This window comes from Papio anubis, chromosome 16, assembly GCF_008728515.1.
Source record: "Papio anubis isolate 15944 chromosome 16, Panubis1.0, whole genome shotgun sequence".
In the NCBI taxonomy this organism is placed as follows: Eukaryota; Metazoa; Chordata; class Mammalia; order Primates; family Cercopithecidae; genus Papio; species Papio anubis.
Genome location: NC_044991.1, coordinates 28,206,776 through 28,222,063, shown reverse-complemented (window position 1 = coordinate 28,222,063; position 15,288 = coordinate 28,206,776). Strand labels below are relative to the sequence as shown.

Here is a 15,288-nt window from a genome sequence, read left to right as displayed (position 1 = left end):
CTATATTCAGCATTCCTGTCCTACTGGCCTCTCTGCGGGGGCCCTGGGCAGCCCTGTCAAGTCCATCCAGTTACCTGCAAATTCCTGGAATTGTTCTAGAAGCTCCTGAGGTCCAGACTGAGCCCCACCCACACTCCTGCATCGGGTTCCAGCCACTCTGGTGGGGCCTCCAGGTCTCTGAGGTTCCTCCTGAGACTAGAAAACAAAAGGCCTGAGAGGCTGGGGACAGAGGGAAGAATCCATTCCTGGTGTCCCAAACCCACAGTTGCATGCCAGGTCCCTGCAACAGTCCAGGCGACAGGCACAGAGCGCAGCAGCTCACCCTGCTCAGCACAGACTGCACACCCCACGAGGGCAGGCCCTGTTCTCGCTGCATCAACCTGGGCCTTGGCCAAAGCCAAGTGTGTGTTGGGTGGGGAGGGCAGGAACACCACAAAGATGAGTAACAAACAGTTCCTTCAGAGGGAGAGCAAAACATCCCCAGAAATGAGGGGGCTGACCTAGGGCAGAAAGTGACACCCGCTTCCGAGGGGGAGAAATCATGCCTTATTCACCTCCTGTCTCAGAAAATCAACGTCTGTTAGAGGAACACACAGGAAGACTTTTAAACCAGATTCCTAGAGAATGAGGCTTGCTCAAGGCGCATATTTTATCCAAGCACCGCCAGGCCATCCACACCCCCACTGCACCCCCTAGATGGATGCTCCCAGGCTGCCACGATTACTGCTCTCAAACATCCACATCCCAGAGGCACAGAGTCACCAGCTAAGCATCATCCCCAAAACAGGCAACTCAATCCTAACAAGGGGGTTGCCTGGGTGGTTACCCGGTGCCCTGGCTGTGCCCAAGGGAGAAGTGCCTGGAAGCACAGACTCAGACTGCAAGGAGCCTTCCCCAGTCTTTAAAGCTAGCCCTTCTCCAGGCCCACCCCAGCTCATGGGGTCATGGAACTGCTTCGCTTTTACAGATGAGGAAGCTGTGGTTTTCACCACAGCCACAGCTAACCAGCAGCGAGGTCATTCCACTTCCAAGCTCCCTCAGCCCCGTGCAGCCCCCACCCGCCTTTCCCGCCATACCTCCCACTTCTCCCCAGGCTTGCCGGTGCTCCCATTAGACCTAACCGCCCAAGTGCCTTGGTCCATTCTCTCCTCTCTGCCCACAATGCCCAGCTTAGCTGTGCCCATGTCCTTCAAGCTCCAGTTCAAATGTCATGTTGTCCACGGGCTCACCTGACCCCCAAGCGCAGGGCACCACTCTAAGGTCCCTACCAAGGCCCCTGCACCTGCACTCAGGCTGGGTTGGCCGAGTAGAGACGTTTTCCCCTATGGGGTGGTGAATCAGTTCTGGGAGGGGAGGCCCAGTCCACTCCCACCCGGTGCACCCCAGCACCAGGCCCTCGAGGAGTGAGCACTCAGTAAATATTTGCTTAATTGAATTTGGCCAAGGAGCCTTCTCCAGAGAGCTCAATCCCCAGGGCAGGGAAATCACTTGGGCAGAAAGGAGCCGGTCAGGGGCTGAGCTGTCTCCCCAAGCAAGACAGACCTCTCTACCAGGCGGGTCCCTCCACCTCAACACGGACTCCGTGGAACACTGGTCTCGCTTGGCATCGTCCTCTTGTCTCAGTAACAGGAGCCCCAATTCTCGGCCTAGGCCGAATCCTGCCATCATCACCCAGAAAGGCTCAGCACCGCCCTAAAGGCAGAGCCCCCTCGGATCGCCCGCAGGATACGGAGCGCCTGCCCTGAGGCCCTCACTCCCCTCCCCCAAACACCCCCACCGCCTTTTAAGGGAAAAAATATTGAGCCGGGAACGTATTACAATCGCAGCAGGTCGATACTCATCTCTTGCTCTAAATGCCTGTGAGGAACCTGCTCGCTTCAAGAGCAGTGACCGAGAAGTACTACCCGTCCGTCTCCGGGCCCAGGTCCTCGGGCCCAGGCCTCTGGGGCCCTTTCCTTGGTTTCGGGAAAGGCCCTGCATCGGCTCCGGCCGCCCCTCCCTGATCCCCCTCTAGGGAGACCCGCCTCAGCGCCGCTCCCGCAGCTCGCCTTGCCCGCCCAGGCTCCGCACCAGCCGCTGCTCGGGGGCGCCCGGCAGCCCCGCACGGCATCCCCGGCGCCCTCTGTCCATCGTCCCGGGTCCGCAGCCGCCCCCTCCCGCGGGGTCATGGGCTTGGCGGCGCCTCCCTCCCCTAGCACCTGCCCGACCAGAGGCCGCCCCCTGCCCACCTCGCAGACGTCCCCGCCCTTGGTGTCCCCCACCCCTGACGGGCATCCCTGACGCTGCGTCCTGGCGGATTCGGGGCACAAAGGCCCGGGAGGAGTACCAAGTGAGGGCAAGGTGGACGCCCCGGTCATGCCCCCGACCCCCGAGGCTCAGCGGCGCGCGCCCGGCCGCGGGTCGGCTCACTCACCTCCGGGCCGCGGCACAGAGCATCTGCTGAGCTGCTCCTGGCAGGGCGGGGCGGGGCGGGGCGGGGCGGCGAGCGCGGGGCCGCGGCGCCCCGTTCCTGCAATGACGCGGGCGGCGCCTACGGGACGTGACTGACCGCGGGCGGCGCATTACCGCTCCGCCCGGCCTGGCCCTCCGCTCGCCCTCCTCCCGCCCGCCGCCCGCCTGCTGGTCCGCCTGGGCCCCTGGGCGTCAGCGCCGCCGCCGGCAGGGGGCGGAGCCGCGAGCAGCCTGCCGCCAGGCCAACGCGAAGCGGGCCGCGCGCCCGCCGGGCACCACGCGCCGGGCACCTCCGCCCCGCCACGAGCTCCGACCCTCTGTCCATTGGGCACAAGCAGCTGACGGACGGGCCAACAGTCCAATGGGGACGGACAGGGCGGGTCGCGATCTGGCGCGCTGCGGTCCCGGGCGACGCGTTCTCACAAGGCCGGCGCGTCCCAGTGACTCCGCTGCGCTGAGGCCTGGTAGCCGAGCCCGAGGGGCTACTTCTGGCAGCCCGGGAAAACGAGCCTGAGCCCAGTCATGGCCCTGGCCCTCTTAACTGCAGCCAGTCGTCCCGGTTCACCTTCTCTCCACTCGGGTTCAAACCCAGCTCGGCCTCTTGTGAGCTCTGCGTCCTTGGGCAACCGACTGACCTCTTCCAGCCTTTCTGTTTGCAAAGTGGGGCTAGTGGCACCTGCTTTCCTGGATTGTCTCACCTATCCTTCAGAACGTGTGAAAGGCCTATGCAAACCCTAACGATTTACAACGGTGAGGTTTGTGCCGCGATGGGAGGGGGCATTAGTCATCTCTGCTGCTCCAGTGTGTAGGGTCTCTTTGGCGTCCCTGGCAATCCTGGCACACGGAAAGGTGGCTTTGGGAGGGAAGGAAGGGAGAAGGACCAAGGAGCTGGCCCCCAGCCCAGACAAGAGTGAGGGAGCCAGTTCAGTTAAGGCCATTGGCGCTGTTGGGAAGCTCGTGGAAAGCATCAGACCCTCAGCAGAATGCAGCTGAACCCAGGCTGCAAAATTCTGCTTTCAATTTCAAAGCCTGTCTGTGGACCTCAGGGCCAGGAGCCCCCTCACTTCCATGCTTAAAAGACTCTCAAGCCAGAGGGCCAAGACGTGAATGCTGCTCTCTGTCTTCTCCATCTTTGTAACCTGAAGCTTTGTGTATCCTAGAGCATCCCTGGCAAAGTGCAGATGCCTTCCCAGCTAACACCTTCCTTATCACCTTACACCTTTGTGGTCAAATTATGTGGATCGTGCCATTCTTTGAGCAGCAGCCCTGGACCTGACCATGGCAGAGGTCAATAGAGTGGTCTCTCCATCGTAGCTCTGTGGTGGGGAGGCAGGGGCTACTGTGCCTGGCTTTGCCAGCCGGACACTATGGCATCTCAGCATCATCCCGTAACCTCCCTGGGAATGTTTCCTCTGCTGTGAGATGGAGACCATTGCGTTACGTACCCGCACGGTCGTGGGCCACCTGCGAGGGTGCTGCCTAAACTGTCAGGAACAGGACGTATATTTGTTATGGGCATCATGGAGGTGAACCTATTGCTCACTGGAGGTGTCCAGTGAGGACCAAGGGAATTCAGCCAGTGGCTGAGGGGCTACACTTTGTTTTTTTTTTTTTTTTTTTTTTTTTGAGATGGAGTCTCGCTCGGTCGCCCAGGCTGGAGTGCAGTGGCCAGATCTCAGCTCACTGCAAGCTCCGCCTCCCGGGTTTACGCCATTCTCCTGCCTCAGCCTCCCGAGTAGCCGGGACTATAGGCGCCCGCCGCCATGCCCGGCTAGTTTTTTGTATTTTTTAGTAGATACGGGGTTTCACCATGTTAGCCAGGATGGTCTCGATCTCCTGACCTCGTGATCCGCCCGTCTCGGCCTCCCAAAGTGCAGGGATTACAGGCTTGAGCCACCGCGCCCGGCCTGAGGGGCTATACTTTGTGCTTGCCCTCCACACTACCAGACTGTGTCAGGTTGGACCTCTCACCAGGAGGACCACACAGAGACCAGCAGCTGTGCTACCTGGCTGAGCCTTTGTTTCCTCTTCTGTGGACGGGGAATGTAACAGACTGTGGTCAGAGGGTGATTCTGAGGGTTGATGTATATAGGAAATGCATTTTAGCATGTCTTGGGATAGCCAGAGTCTGTTTCCACTGCAGAGTTGAGGGGTTCAGAGTTGAGTTGTTTGCAGGGGTAAGCCCACATGCAACAGAGGGACGGCCCTTTCCAGTGGTCCAGGTGTAGAACAGAGGCTAGCTTGCAGAAGGGTCCACTGGGGCTGGCTGACACCTCCCTGACTTGACGCTGATGACCACCTCAAATTAAGAGAGGGGCATCTCACCTGGCATCAAACCAATATTGTATTCATGCAGCAGTCACTTACAGATAGCCTCTTCCACCAGGGTATAGTTGTAGGCACAGTTCTAGGATTCAGACCGGCCCTTTACTGGCAGATCTTCTGACTGTAGGGCAGGGGCAGAAAGCAAACAACAATTGGGCCTTACAATCATGTGAGGTTATCTGAGGAGACCCACTGGGGCTCTGGGGGCACGTGGAGTGGGGGAGCATTGGGCATTGGGCCAGCTTCCCAAAGAAAGAGATGCTTAGAATGAGGCCATAGCAGGCGTGGAGGTAGCCAGTGACGTAGGGTGGGAGGGAAGTGAGTTCCAAGGCGGGGAGGGTGCAGGACATGAAGGAGCACGAGGCCAGGAAGAACCCAGAGAAGACCAATGTGGCCGGGGCCATTGCCCATGCACAGATGCCAGCTCGGGACAGTAGGGTCGGGGACGTTGGCCTAAGAACCACTAGAGAGCTTTAACGATAGTGTTTTGAATTTGAGAAGGAGGAGGACGAGTTTTTGTTCCCTATTTACAGTAGGCATGGTCCCACAGACAATGTGAGTTGTCCTACTGGACATAGTAAAATAATGAAAACATCAGTCAGTCCAGAGGAAGTGGGAGTGAGCACAGAAGTCAGTCTGTGAGGCCGAGTACAGTGCAGGGTCTGCTGTGGCTGTGAGATGGCAGAGCATGTTGGGAGACAGTAGCGGGGTATTATCAGGACCCAGGGAGATGAGAGAAGGGGAGAAGGTGGGGACCACTGGAGGAAGAGATGGTGCTTACCAAAAAGATGGAGGAGCAGTTGGAGAGGTGGTCAGGAACCAGAGAATGGAGAGTACCAGAGGCACGGGAAGAGAGTGTGTGGTGAAGGAAGAAGCTGTTAACCATGCTCCCGGCTACTGGGAAGCCAAGAAAGCTGAGGACAGAGAAGCACCCCTTGGAGCAAAGACAGGCTCAGTGGGCCACGAGTTCAGGGCACAGGGCCATGCAAGGCTAAAGCTGGACAGGTGGGTCACCTGTGGCAAGGTGGGCCCCAGATGCCATGTGTGGATGTGCAGTCCCCTGGCAGGAAAGGGTGTGGCTGTGACCAGAACCTGGGTGCTGGTGCTCTGTCCTGGTGGTGACTGAGGCCACTCAGCACCTCCGCAACCCAGCAGGCACAGCTGGCTGAGGAGTGGCCCCTGCAAATGGTGTCAGCACCCGCACCCCCTGCCCCCTCCACAAAGAAAATGACCCACCTTCACGGATCACGAGGTCAGGAGATTGAGACCATCCTGGCTAATGCAGTGAAACGCCATCTGTACTAAAAATGCAAAAAATTAGCCAGGTGTGGTGGTGGGCACCGGTAGTCCCAGCTGTTCGGGAGGCTGAGGAAGGAGAATGGCGTGAACCCGGGAGGCGGAGCTTGCAGTGAGTGGAAATCATGTCACTGCACTCCAGCCTAGGTAACAGAACGAGACTGTCTCATAAAAAAAAATAAGATAAAGAAAATGACCCAAACTCCACCACTGGGGCTGCACACCATGGACATCCGTGACCCCTCTATCCCAATGGATCTCTTTGGCTCATCAACCACTGAACCCATCCTAGCCCCTACATATCAGCCAGGCCAGATCGGGCACTCCCCACAAACACACCTTTGTTCCCCTGCTGTTCTGGACTCTCCTTCATCTCCATGAGAACCAGCTTCCCCAGGGCCTCCCCTTGTGCACCTCCAGAGCCCCTAGGACCCTGGAATTCCTGGTCTACACACATGTCAACCTGTTCTGTAATGACCTGTCCCCAGCTGACTCTTCCACTAGTTTTCCCGCTTCCCGGGGGTGGGGTGGGCATGTGTTGCTTGTTTCTAAACCATGGATGGCCCAGAGCCTGGCCTGCTCTGGTGCCACCCCATCTGGCTGGTTCTCTGTGCCCCACCTGTCCTACCTCCTCTGCAACCACCCCCCACCCCCAGCAGACTCTCAGGCTACCGCCCAGTTGGGTGGGTTTCCCGGACTGTTTCCCTGGGGTCTGTGTGCCCCACCCCCACTTGAGCAAACCATCGCAGATCTGGGTTAGTTATAAATAGCCAGGCCCGAGACTCTTCTTTTAGCTGAAAAGAAGCAAAGTGAACGAGCAGAAAGGCACACCCGGCACGCGTTTTATTTTTAATCTTCTCCCTCTGTCTCAAAATGAACCCCGGTCCCTGTGCTAAGCATTTCTAGGAGCAGAAGTACAAGACAAATGCCTGAGAAACAAAACCCAAGGAGCTGAGGGCCCTGCCTGGCTTTGCCACCATCTGCTGTGTGACCTTGGGTATTCAAGTTGCCTCTCTGGGCCTCAGTTTCCTCATCAAGGAGAGGTGGGCAATGGAGGTGAACACCCTGAATGTTGACTTTTCTGACCTCAACTCTCTCTGTATCCCTCCCCCAACTTGTGCCCATCCTGACTCATGCAGCAGCTCCAGCAACGACACCTGTCCCAGGGATTTCCTGGGAAGCTCAGATAGGTGCAGATGAGGCTACAATCTAGCCGTGATTTGAAAATTAACAACTTCCTTACCCCCAGGTCTTTACTCAAGTGTCCCCATCCCAGAACCTTGTCCTTCCATCTGCCAGCAAAATTAATAGAAGGTCAAATTGTCACCTCCCTGCCGTGAGCTGGAAGAGGGCCGTCCAGGTCACCGCTGAGTTGGATCTATAGCCAGGAGTGGGTAGGGAGACCGTGGGGCAGAACCTGAGGGAAGCAGAGCGGGAGCAGGAGGCCAGGTGTGTGGTCTGGGCAAAGCAGGGAGCTGCGCGGGAGAGAGGATCAGGCCTTCAGGAGGGGTGGCAGGGGCTCTGCACCAACGGGCTCTGCAGGGCTTGGGCTGTGCAGCATTTGTCTTGTATCCTACCCCTCAGCCCCCAGCAGGCCCTTGCTTGTAACTGGGGCTCAGTGTTGGTGGAATTCAGGAGACTCTTGCCACCCTAGGCCCAGATGTTCTGGGCACACAGGGACAGACCCTTATATGGATGAAGAAATCCACAGCACGTGGAACACATTTTCATCCACAATCCCCTGCCAGGTAGGCCCATTTCAGTCATAAGGAAACTAGGCTCAGAGAGGTTGAGTAACTCATCCAAGGTCACACAGCTTGGAAGCAATGTGTTTAGAATGAGACCTAGGCTTTTTTTTTTGAAATCTGTGCACATTAAATAAAAAAGTCCATTATTGCGGCACTATTCACAATAGCAAAGACTTGGAATCAACCCAAATGTCCATCAGTGACAGACTGGATTAAGAAAATGTGGCACATATACACCATGGAATACTATGCAGCTATAAAAAAAGGATGAGTTTGTGTCCTTTGTAGGGACATGGATGCAGCTGGAAACCATCATTCTTAGCAAACTATCACAAGAACAGAAAACCAAACACCGCATGTTCTCACTCATAGGTGGGAACTGAACAATGAGATCGCTTGGACTCGGGAAGGGGAACATCACACACCGGGGCCTATCATGGCGGGGGGAGGGGGGAGAGATTGCATTGGGAGTTATACCTGATGTAAATGATGAGTTGATGGGTGCTGACGAGTTGATGGGTGCAGCACAGCAACATGGCACAAGCATACATATGTAACAAACCTGCACGTTATGTACATGTACCCTAGAACTTAAAGTATAATAATAATAATAAATAAATTTAAAAAAATAAATAAAAAATAAAAAAGCCCAACACACTAGAAGCAACAGGAACCCACTTTTCCTGGGTGGTCAGAGCCCTGAGAACAAACGGCAGAGCTAGCTGCTCCATCTTATACCCCAGTGAGATGGTAGCCAGGGGCACTGGGAGCCACCCGACACCACCCCAGGGGACCTGGAGGATGGGGCACGGGGAGCCCCTGGACATTATGAGACATGGGGGGACAGTAAGAGTCACTCGGCACCCTGCTCCGCCTCTCTACCCCATCATCCTGGGCACCTGCCGTTTGATATCCTCAGGGAGCAGGGGAAGAAGGCTGGGGTGATGTCTTCAAAGAGAAAATCCCTAGTACTAATTGGCACTTGTAGACCTTTAGGCTAATCAACCTGTTTATTTCTCTCTCTAGAGTAAATTAGACAGTTTAGCTGGGGAGGGCGGAAGAAAGAGGTGTCTGCTGGTGGCCACCTCCCTGGGGGCTGTAGATGGTTTTGCAGTGGGCAGTGGGCTGCAGGGCAATGGTGAGGGCAGCCGCATGCCATAGGGAAGGGCACTCTGCACATTCCCTGTGCATCTCATCTCAGTGACTCAGGAGGGCTGTTCTGCCCACCGTCCTGGGCTCCTCAGGATGCCACTCGTGCCCAAGTTCTGGGTTCTCTAGGCAGCCACTTGCTGACATTCCTTAGGAGGGAAGGGAGCTGGGAGGAGCCAGGTGGGGCCTGTTTATGGGGGAGTCTTGCCTCATTGTGCTTCTCCCAGTACCTGCACCCCAGCGGTGCCATGTGGAGCCCCCCTTCCCACAGAGCCCGAGGTCCCTTGAAGACCAGAGCCCATGGCTTCCCATCACCTTTAGTTGGGGCACAGCTCTTTTTGGTGTGCAAGACACTGGCCTGTACTCTAGGTCTTCTGTCTCAGAGTCAAACCCAAGCTCTTCTCAAGGACTGGTCAGACCAGTGTGGGGTCTCCAGCAGCTTTGAAATATTTTGGTGAATGGGAAGTGGGGGCTTGACTGGCTCCCCGACTCTGGGGCAGGGGGAGGGAAGAGTAGAGGTTTCCTAGTGTGCCTGGGCCCCACAGGAGTGAGCTGTTGGCTCTCTGAGGGGTGGCTACTGCCTCTCCAGCTGACGTGCGCCTGCTATGGTGGATGCCCCCTGAGACACTGGTGACCAAAGGCTGGTCCTTCCCGGGTCCTCTGAGCCTCTGCCCTCAGCCCGACATGGCCGTCACTGCAGCCGCCTGCTGGCCGCTCAGGCCCCTGGCCAGGGAGGACGTGTGTGGGGGGGGGTGGCACTTGCAAGTCCTCTTGTCAAACCCACCCACTGGCTCTGCAAGACCCTCCTTGTGGCCGGGCGCGGTGGCTCAAGCCTGTAATCCCAGCACTTTGGGAGGCCGAGACGGGCGGATCACGAGGTCAGGAGATCGAGACCATCCTGGCTAACACGGTGAAACCCCGTCTCTACTAAAAAATACAAAAAACTAGCCGGGCGAGGTGGCGGGCACCTGTAGTCCCAGCTACTCGGGAGGCTGAGGCAGGAGAATGGCGTAAACCCGGGAGGCGGAGCTTGCAGCGAGCCGAGATCTGGCCACTGCACTCCAGCCTGGGTGACAGAGCGAGACTCCGCCTCAAAAAAAAAAAAAAAAAAAAGACCCTCCTTGAGCCCTGCAGGCCAACTGGCATGGGTGGGTGGGTGGCCGGCCCGCCCTCAGCGCCATTTCCTGCCTTGTAGGGGCCCAAGAGATCATCAGCAAGGGTCTGATTTCCCCACTGGTGTGGAAGCTGCAGGTGGAGCGGGAGGAGGAGTTCCAGGAGCTCATCCTGGACACACTGGTCCTCTGCCTGCGGGAGGATGCCACTGAGGCCCTGGGCAGCAACGTGGTGCTTGTCCTGAAGCAGAAACTCCTCAGTGTCAACGAGAACATCCGCAGCAAGGCCGCTCATGCGCTCCTTAATGTCAGGTGAGTCCTGGCCTAGGCTGGGTTTCTGCCAAGGCTGGGAGAAGGCACCTGAGCTGGGCTGGTCCAGAGCTCAAGGGCGGCCACCCTGGGCCTGCTTCCCCTTGCCTGCTTGTGCCTAGGGGCAGGAGGAAGCTGGGACGGAGGATGACCTTCTCCCCTAGGGTGACCACCATCCCTTTGGCCTGGGAGTGTCCTGTATCCCAGAAAACCCCTCAGGCTGGACAAAGCCAGACGACTGGCACCCCCTCCCCATGAGGAAGGCCAGCACAGGAGATGCACTGGTGATGATCATGACACCCAGCGGTCACTGAGTGCCTCCTGTGTGCCAGGCGTTGTCTCCAAACCTCACATTTAGACAACCCTCCAGGGAGGCGATGTCTGCCTTCACAGGTGAGAAATGGAGGCAGTGTCTTGTCTCTCACCCCAGGCCACACAAGATCACAGTCTACATCCTGGCCTGGAAACTGAGGGAGCACAAAGCCTCAAAGTTGCAAGGGGCGGGGTGCGGTGTGTGTTCTCACATTGGGCCCCTCTTCACAAGGATGGGCTGGTCACCGACCCCCAGAGTCCCTGCCTTAGCTGGGGCTACGTCTCTTTAGTGGAGGCCCTCTTGCCTTCCCTGAGTCCTGGCTTCTCTTCTGAGAGTCTCACTAGAGGCCCAGGCCAGTATTTCTGCAAGTGGGGCTCCTGACCCAGGCCCCCGGGAGGTTTGTGAAAAAGCAGATTCCTGGACCCTGTCCCAGTCCCGTCATTCTTAGGTCTGCTCAGAGGTCCCCTTTCTGTGTGACCACGAGAGTGGCTTGCCAGGAGAGAGCTCTCTCTCTGAAACTGTAACCTCCCCGCTGTCCCCCGTCCTCCCATGTCCACTGTGAACACCATCCCTGCCATTACTTTGTGTGTCATCCCCGAGGGGAGCTCCTGAGGACAGGGCTTTCCTCTGTTTCCTGCCCTAAACCCAGGGTTTGCAGCGGTGGAGCTTTGGCCCCCAGTTGAGAATTATCTGGCCCTAAAGAACGCTGAGCTGGAGAAACCCAGCTTTTGTCTCAGTGTCTCGCTGTGTAAACGAATCGGGGAATCCCTGCATGTGGGGCCCAGGACTCTGCATCTTTGATCACGGGCCTCGGGGTTGAGTCCCACTGTCCTGAAAGCTCCACAGGCTCCCAAGGTCACAGCTAGTGGCTGGCCAACCCCATTTCTCAATCTGTTTCCCAGGGAACACCTGTGTCTTTGAGGTCATTAAGAGCTCTACAAAAATGAGGGTTCTTTGGTGGCTACGTTTGGGAAAGGTTGATTAAGTGACACAGGGGTCTTTGCACTGTGACACTTCTGTGGGGCTTGTGAACAGTGTTTCCTGGCCCAGGGAACCCTTGCTTTTTAGGGGACAGAATTGACTCTCTCACAGGAAACTTTTAGGGAGTCATCATCCTCATTTCCACAACTTCATTCAGTGCCAGAGTAAGTGGCCTAAAGGTCACCTGGTCTGAGTCCTTAGCTGCAGTTGCCCAGTGCCTGGCAGCCACTGCTGTTGGGGGCAGCTTGACCCATCACTGGCAGCTCTGGCTCCTAGGCAAAGTCAAAATGGGTCTGCCTGTGGTTGACACCCCTGGGTCCTGCTCTTTCCCATTTTGGGGCCACGGAGAATGTGCCCTGTTTCTTTTCTGTGTGCTGGCTCAGAATGAGGCCCTGTCACTCCCTGGTCTTCACTCGCAGTGGGCCGCATTCACACCAATTCTCCTCTGCAGCCCAGCATCCCCGCCTTGACCAGTCCTGGATCATGGGGACCAGTCCTTGGACTACCTGGGGTAGTCCCAACACAATTCTTTCTTTTGTGTTTCCCTGGAGCACTCCTGGGCCTTGCCCCTCTTCTCCCTTCCAAGCAGAGCCCCTCTCTGTTCCCTCTCTGCCCCAGCATATCTCGAGAGGGCAAGAAACAGGTGTGTAAGTTTGACGTCATCCCCATCCTGGTGCATCTACTGAAAGACCCGGTGGAGCATGTGAAGTCTAATGCCGCCGGGGCCCTGATGTTCGCCACAGTGATCACTGAAGGTGAGGCGGTCGGGGGTGCCACAGGGAGGGAGACCCCAGCAGGCTAGCAGCCATGATGAGCTTTCTGTGCTCAGGGGCTGGGTGTTGTTCCCCAAACCCCACATTTTGCAAAAAAAAAAAAAAAAAAAAAAAACAACCCTCCCCTTGGTCTATCACTGATGTCCTTTCAAGGTTGGGTCTGAGGCTCAGCCCTCCCTCTTCTCCCCAGCACAGTGGCCCCTCACCGGTCACTCACATTAGGACCTCTGTGCCTTCGCACCAGTCTGTTCCCTGGGCCTGGAATTCCCACCTCCCACCCAGGCCCCTCGTGAGCTGTGACCCAGGAGTTGATTAGTTTACCATCCATGATTCTGTTATCCTGAGGTCTAAGCAAATCCTGGAGCCCTGGACTCTATGGTGTTTATTCATCATAATTACTTTTTTAAACTGGGGCAGGGGGCAAATTCAGAATTGGGACTCCCAACCAGTCAGGCTTCCCCTCTAAGTCACCCAACCCTGGGCGAATGGAAGAATGCTGGGCTGTTTCCACACCTGGCAGACTGGGGCATGGCACTCCCAGGTCCCCTGAAAGCGTTTGACTTTCCCTCTGACCCCTACTCACCCACCAGCCTGGGGCCCTGTGCTTCCTTTGAGTTCCACAGAGGACCATCTGGGCTTGGAATTGCAATCAGCCTCCCAAAGACAGGTCCTCCCAGGCCCTCCACACCTGACCCTAATGCTGCTTGAGGTACACAGATGGGAGAGGTTGGGTCCTTCTTGGAGTCCACAGCCCCTCCTTTTACTGGTATAGTCAGGATGCTGACTGCATGGTGGCAGGGGCTCTCCCTGCGTGTTTATCTTGGGACAGCCTCAGCCCAGTGTCCGTCTCGGTCCAGGCTTCCTGCAGGAGTGCTTGGAGGGCCACGGGGCTCGACACCCAAGAGGCTGGGACCCAGGGAGATGAGGCCACTTATTCCCAAGCTGGCACTCCAGCTGAGGGTCTTGAAGCCCCTGCCACGTGCCAGGCCCTGGGAGGCAGTGATGAGGGATGTGAAGGAGAAGCCCAGCATGGGTGGGGCACACACAGGTGCCAAGCCTCCTTTGGGAAGGGCTTGGAATCAACCCCAAGGACAATGGGAGTTGGCAGGGCCCAGGCTGAAAGGTTCCACCAGCAAAGGGGAGAGTCCGCTGGGAACTGCAGGAGTGTAGGGCCGGCAAGGACAGCAGGAAGGGGCAGCGAAGGGTTGAGGAGGGCATCTCCCGGGAACTGTGTGTGTTTTGTGCAGAGTAGGTGCTCAAGAAATATCGGCAACATAAATGAACTATTGAGTTACTTTTTTTTTTTTTTTTAAACGGAGTCTTGCTCTGTCGCCCAGGCTAGAGTGCAGTGGCACGGTCTCAGCTCACTGTAAGCTCCGCCTCCCAGGTTCACGCCATTCTCCTGCCTCAGCCTCCCGAGTAGCTGGGACTACAGGTGCCCACCACCACGCCCGGCTAATTTTTTTGCAATTTTAGTAGAGACGGGGTTTCACCGTGTTAGCCAGGATGGTCTCGATCTCCTGACCTCGTGATCTGCCCGCCTCAGCAAAGTGCTGGGATTACAGGCGTGAGCCACCGTGCCCGGCTGGGTTTGCTTTTTTTAAGAGCCAGGGTCTCAGTGTGTCACCCAGGTTGGAGTACAATGTCACAATCACTGCAGCCTCAAACTCCCAGGCTCTAGTGATCCTCCCACCTCAGTCTCCTGAGTAGCTGTGACTATAGGCACCTGTCACCACATCTGGCTAATTTTTAAATTTTTGTAGAGATGGAATCTCATTATGTTGCCCAGGCTGCTCTTGAACTCCTGGGCAGGATACAACTCCTGGGTTGAGATTAGCCAGTTGAGGCCGGAAAGGCAAGAGATGAAGGGGCCAGGCCCAGGCTGGACTCAGCCAAGGCGCAAGAGCCCTGAGGGTGAGGGCATGTTGGTGGGGCGTAAACCAGGCATAAACCCCTTGAGACTGCACAAGGAGGAGGGTCAGGAGAGGGCTAGGGTGAGGGGGTGAGAAGAGGGCCCCTTGGGCTGTTAGGAACGCCCTGTGTTGGTGGCCTACAGGGAAGTATGCGGCCCTGGAGGCACAAGCCATCAGCCCGCTCCTGGAGCTGCTGCACTCCCCCATGACCGTAGCGCGCCTGAACGCCACCAAGGCCCTTACCATGCTGGCAGAGGCCCCCGAGGGCCGCAAGGTCCTGCAGGTGCACGTGCCCACTTTCCGTGCCATGGAGGTGGAATCTCACGAAAAGCCTCAAGTGGCTGAAGCCTTACAGCGGGCAGCCCGGATCGCCGTCAGTGTCATCGAGTTCAAACCCTGAGTCCCTCATCCACCTCTGTGTGTGAATAAATGCGCTCAGTCTCTTTATCTCGAGTCCGAATGGCACTTTCTGTTCCTGGAGCACAGTCACATCTTCTCTCGGTCTCTTGCCAGGCCCAGAAGCATCAGGTCCTGGGTGGCACAGGCTGAACCCAGTGTGGGGGATGAGTGGGAAGTGACCTTGGAGTTGTGCTCTCTCCTGGGGCCAAGAGTCCCCCTCAGAAGGAGGGGAGCAGGGCTGAGCCCTCCAGGGACAAGGCTGGGGGCAGGGACTTGGGCTAGGAGAAGGAAGGAACCCAGATGGGCCAGGCACCACCCAGGTTTCAGAAGACTGAGTGACTGATCCCTGGGGTGTGGCTGGGTGTGGCTCTGCTCTGCCAGGTCTGCCCCTTCCCCACCCTGGGTGATGGGATGGAAGGTGATAGGTGAAACCCAATGCAGGTTCTTCGTGGAGAGGCCTCCTCCAGGGACGAGTGCTCAGGACAGGGGTCAGTTCTGGTTTCCTCATTAAGATCTTAC

At 57.1% G+C, this 15,288-nt stretch overlaps 2 protein-coding genes across 3 annotated transcripts in view; one reads left to right on the top strand and one right to left on the bottom strand.

Moving 5' to 3' along the window:
- Window positions 1–2,617, bottom strand: part of GNAZ (G protein subunit alpha z) — a 53,902-nt gene extending 51,285 nt beyond the window's left edge. Inside the window, exon 1 of one of the 2 annotated variants that reach the window (XM_003905310.5) lies at window positions 2,414–2,617. The gene's annotated coding sequence lies outside the window, so the exon portion shown is untranslated. Of the gene's footprint in view, window positions 1–74; window positions 999–2,413 lie in introns of those variants that run through there. The other variant, XM_009216906.4, reaches the window with a different exon arrangement.
- The window catches only part of RSPH14 (radial spoke head 14 homolog), an 83,287-nt gene extending 68,470 nt beyond the window's left edge, over window positions 1–14,817 (top strand). Inside the window, exons 5-7 of the mRNA XM_003905311.3 lie at window positions 10,165–10,393; window positions 12,303–12,439; window positions 14,514–14,817. Coding sequence (XP_003905360.1) covers window positions 10,165–10,393; window positions 12,303–12,439; window positions 14,514–14,770 — 623 coding nt within the window. The 3' untranslated portion in view covers window positions 14,771–14,817. The remainder of the gene's footprint in view (window positions 1–10,164; window positions 10,394–12,302; window positions 12,440–14,513) is intronic.
- The last annotated feature ends 471 nt before the right edge of the window (window positions 14,818–15,288 follow it).